This window comes from Danio rerio, chromosome 10 (genome assembly GCF_049306965.1).
Source record: "Danio rerio strain Tuebingen ecotype United States chromosome 10, GRCz12tu, whole genome shotgun sequence".
NCBI lineage: Eukaryota > Metazoa > Chordata > Actinopteri > Cypriniformes > Danionidae > Danio > Danio rerio.
In genome coordinates, this window is record NC_133185.1 from 43,895,001 (window position 1) to 43,900,000 (window position 5,000).

The window sequence follows — 5,000 nt, forward strand, 5'->3', positions numbered from 1 at the left end:
AAATTTTATATTATTATATTATTTTCAATATTATTAGTAGTAATATTACTTGTTGTTGTTGTTATAATTATAATAATTATTATTATTATTATTATTATTAGGCATATCAAACAAAATAATTTTAATTAGTAGTAGAATTGTTATGATATTTTTTTATTAATTATGCATTTTTGCTTATGTTTGTGCACGGCAGCAAATAAATAATAATAATTATTATTGTTATTATTATTATTATAAGAATAATAATTATTATTGTTAATATGCATGGCAGAAAATAAATTAATAGTAGTAATAATAATTAATTAATTGATTTATTACTACTACTACTACTATTATTACTATTATTATTATTATCATTATCATCATCAGTATTATTATTATTATTATTATTATCATATTATATTATGCATGGCAGAAAATAAATTGTTAAATAGTAGTAGTAATAATTAATCGATTTATTATTATTGTTATTTGTAGTAGTAGTAAATATTATTATTTTTATTTTGAACGTTTCATTTTTTATTTATTTTATGAATTTTCAATTATTATTTCATCATTTAATATTGTTGTTGTGCATGGCAGAAAAACTCCTATTTTATTTGATTTTATTTTTTATTATAATTTTTTTCAGAAATATTAGCCTTTTGAATATAAGAGAAGAGCAGATGCCTCAAGAAAATGGCGTGTACAGGACTGTTGACTTGACCTTGGTCTTGGTGATTTTACTCTGTATTTTAATGTAAATGTTTTCATATGAATCTACGAGCTATTTATTTGCACCAGTGCCATAAATAAAGAGAATGGCACAGTATACTACAATTTGCACTTTTTTATTTTCTTAAAAGTATGTTTTGTGTATAAGAACTAATGAAAAAATGTAAAAGTGTGTACCTGATGATGGAGTTTTGTCCCTGATATATTCATGTTTTCTAATTTCAGTGGAGATTTACATTATTACAGTATTCGACATCAACAGTGAAACAGTGCATTTATTTTACAACTATTTACACAAGTTCTTTTGTTTGTAAATTGAATGAAAGTGAATATTTTTGGTCTTCTGACTGAATGTCATTTTTGTGCGTTTGTTAAATCATTTTTTACACATTAAATGATTTTTTCATAACTATAGTTCATGTTTCATGTCTTTGAATTTTACTGAATAATGATCATTTGCTGATACAATAATTATTAAAGTTTTTTTATGGCAATATTATGTATGTATACTCACCGGCCACTTTATTAGGCAAACGTCTAACTGCTCGTTAACACAAATTTCTAATTAGCCAATCACATGGCAGCAACTCAGTGCATTTAGGCATGCAAACATGGTCAAGACGATCTGCTGCAGTTTAAAACAAGCATCAGAATGGGGAAAAAAGGTGATTTAAGTGACTTTGAACATGGCATAGTTGTTGGTGCCAGACGGGCTGGTCTGAGTATTTCAGAAACTGCTGATCTACTGGAATTTTCACGCACAACCATCTCTAGGGTTTACAGAGAATGGTCTGAAAAAGAGAAAATATCCAGTTGAGTGGCAGCACTCGTTACAAATAAGCACTCGTTACACCCGAGGTCTGCAGAACAGCATCTCTGAACACACAACACATCCAACTTTGACGCGGATGGGCTACAACAGCAGAAGACCACACCGGGTGCCGCTCCTGTCAGCTAAGAACAGGAAACTGAGGCTACAATTCGCACAGGCTCACCAAAATTAAACAATAGAAGACTGGAAAAGAGTTGCCTGGTCTAATTCCTAATGAGTCTCAATTTCTGCTGCGGATGGTCGGGTCAGAATTTGGCATTAACAACATGAAACCATGGATCCACTCTGCCTTGGATCAACGGTCAAGGCTGGTGGTGGTGGTGTAGGGGTGTGGGGGATGTTTTCTTGGCACACTTTGGGACCATTAGTACCAACTGGGCATCGTGTCAACACCAAAGCCTACCTGAGTATTATTGCTGACCATGTCCATCCCTTTATGACCACAGTGTACCCATCTTCTGATGGCTACTTCCAGCAGGATACAACCATGTCATAAAGCGCAAATCATCTCAAACTGGTTTCAGACAGGAGATTCACATCATGGATGTCCAGCTGACAAATCTGCAGCAGCTGCGTGATGCTATCATGTCGATACAGAACAAAATCTCTCAAGAATATGTCCAGTACCTTGTTAAATCTTTGCCACGAAGGATTAAGGTAGTTCTGATGGCAAAAAAAAGGTCCAACCTGGTACTAGTAAGGTGTACCTAATAAAGTGGCCGTGAGTGTATATTGTGATCTTTCATTTTATCTAATATAAGCGTTAAATGTTTAAGAACATTCAAACCATACATTTAAAAAAATAAATTAAAATTAACTAAATAAAATTATTATAATTTTTTAATTAAAGTAAATTAAAACCATAATTTAATTTGGTCTAAATAAACAAAGTTAATACTTTATATATTAGGTTAAATGAAAAGTTTTTAGCAAATTTTCATTAACTTGAAACTGAAATAATATTTTAGTTTAAGATATTAAAAATGACTAACCATTCTGTATTTATAAAAATAAATAACCATTTAAATATTTTTTACTATTAATTAAATATGTTATATTAATTAAGTGCATTAATATTGTAATAATGATATATTGATTAAATGATTACATATATTTATGTCACATTAATATATATTTATATTAGACATTTTACATTTACATTACAAATGTGTGTATTTTTGTATGTAATAAGGAAATTTCTTGAGCTATATGGATATTTCTATTAAGAATAATAATAAAATATTGGTTTATTATCAATGTTATTTCATTAATATTTACATTTAAAATAAAAATGTGTTTTGTGTGTAATATAATTATAATAATATTACACATCGCTTTATAATCATTCCTCAAAATAACCTTTACCCCTAAAGTAACTTGCATAACATTTATATTTTACATATTCAAGATGTTGATTTGAGCACAGTATACATTACACCATGCGTGATCTGTGACTGCAAAAACAAGTGAACGAACTTAGTAGGCCTATCTGTTATGTACCTAAATAAATCTCACAGACATCTGCGCAATCCACATGAGCGAAACACTCGAACCCGTTTTCCTTCGCTGTTCTTTACACCTAAAAACACTCCATTATCAGCAGCCGACGGAGCCTTTGCAGTTAAGCCCTATTAGGAAGCGTTATAGCGCATTTTAAGCTCCGGTTTGCGTTTAATCGTTGCGTTTTCATTAGGTTTGCGTCTGTAATGGGCAGATGCAGAGCGTCTGTTACCTGTTTGTACCAATTAGCAGAAGCTGGCGGCTCTTCAGAGGCTCACAGATGTGCCAATTACAGCTCATTTCAATCAAAGCTCAAGGGTTTCGGCTGAAGAGCTGCGCAATTAAACCCAGTTCATCCTCAGAGTCAGTGTTGACAAACAAACCTGCATCCTGGGACAATACTTTGCTTTTTTTTTTTACACAAAAAAATATTATAAATTGGATTAACTCAATTGTTTTGAGGTAATTGCATTTATACATGCTGAATTTAAAGAAACAAATGAAGTAGAACATTACATTTTAATTTGTTTGTTTAGATTCAGCCCATATAAATTGTTTTGCAACCACTAACCTTAAAAAGTTTAATAAGTCCAATGAATCTTTTTTTAGATGGGGAAAAATGAGATTGTTCTGTTCTCCACCATTTGATAAGTAGACTGAAAAAGGGTTAATCTGATTTTTTTTAAGTGTAGTTTATGTATAAACAAATTTTGAGAGGATCAGGTGCTTATGATTGCTAGCGGCTGGATCCGCATTATTCAATTCACTACGCTCCAATCAGATGACTCCTAAACTAATATAAATACCCTGGGTTTCATTCCACTGCTATCTTCGTTTTGAAGAGCCCCCCCTTCCACCCCTGCTCCTCCTCCTTCTTAGATCTCACTAGGGTTGATACAAACACACACGGGTTGTGACCTCACAGCAAGAATGTCTCTGGTTCCAGGGTTTACCAAACCAGCAGACATTTCTGTGTGGAGTTTGCACTTCTCCCCGTGCTCACGTGGGTTTCCCCCGGGTTCCCCGGTTTCCTCCCACCGCCTAAAAACATGCAATTAAGTTAACTGAATAATCTAAATTGGCACCATAGATATGCTTCTAGTACGTATTTATCTTCAAGAGCAATCACTTACTGTTCATTGGTTACTACAGCAGGGGAGTTCTCGAGATCTACCTGAGCTCAAACTCCCCTCCCGCCTTGCAACGGGAGGGAGCCCTGGGCTCAAGGATCTCATGAGCTCAGGGCTCTCTCCCGTGATAGCATGCCAAACAAGCTTTTATAATTAATCATCAGCTAAGTGTGAACTCTTGGAAAAAAAAGGGTTGCAAACAATTAATATGAGCTGAATTTAAACAAATTCAATTTAGTAATGTTCAACTTCTTTTAATTTAAATTCAGCCCATATACTGTACATTGTTTGCAACATTTTATCTAAAAAAATGTAATAAATCCAATAAATCGCTTTTTTTTCAGTGTGATATAATTGTATTGGTTTTATAAAACTAATAAATGCCCTTGCTAAATATTTAAAAGGCCTTGCCTTTGAATTTTCTTTTGTTTTTTAAATATTTCACAAATTATGTTTAACAGAGCAAGGAAATTTTTACAGTATGTCAGATAATATTTTTCCTTATGGAGAAATTTTTATTTGTTTTATTTCGGCTAGAATAAAAGCCATTTTTAATTTTTTAAACACCATTTTTAGGTCAATTATTAGCCCCTTTAAGCAATTTTTTTTTTCTCGATAATCTACAGAACAAACCATCATTATACAATAACTTGCCTAATTACCCTAACCTGCCTATTTAAACTAATTAGCCTAGTTAAGCCTTTAAATGTCACTTTAAGCTGTATAGAAGCGTTGTGAAAAATATCAAGTCAAATATTATTTACTGTCATCATGGCAAAGATAAAATAAATCAGTTATTAGAAATGAGTTATTAAAACTATTAT

The 5,000-nt window shown here is 31.9% G+C and overlaps 1 protein-coding gene across 1 annotated transcript in view; it reads left to right on the forward strand.

The window, feature by feature from the left end:
* tmprss2 (transmembrane serine protease 2) overlaps positions 1 to 1,128 on the forward strand; it is a 22,154-nt gene extending 21,026 nt beyond the window's left edge. Inside the window, 1 exon segment of the mRNA NM_001008623.1 lies at positions 632 to 1,128. Coding sequence (NP_001008623.1) covers positions 632 to 640 — 9 coding nt within the window. The 3' untranslated portion in view covers positions 641 to 1,128.
* Positions 1,129 to 5,000: the final 3,872 nt, after the last annotated feature.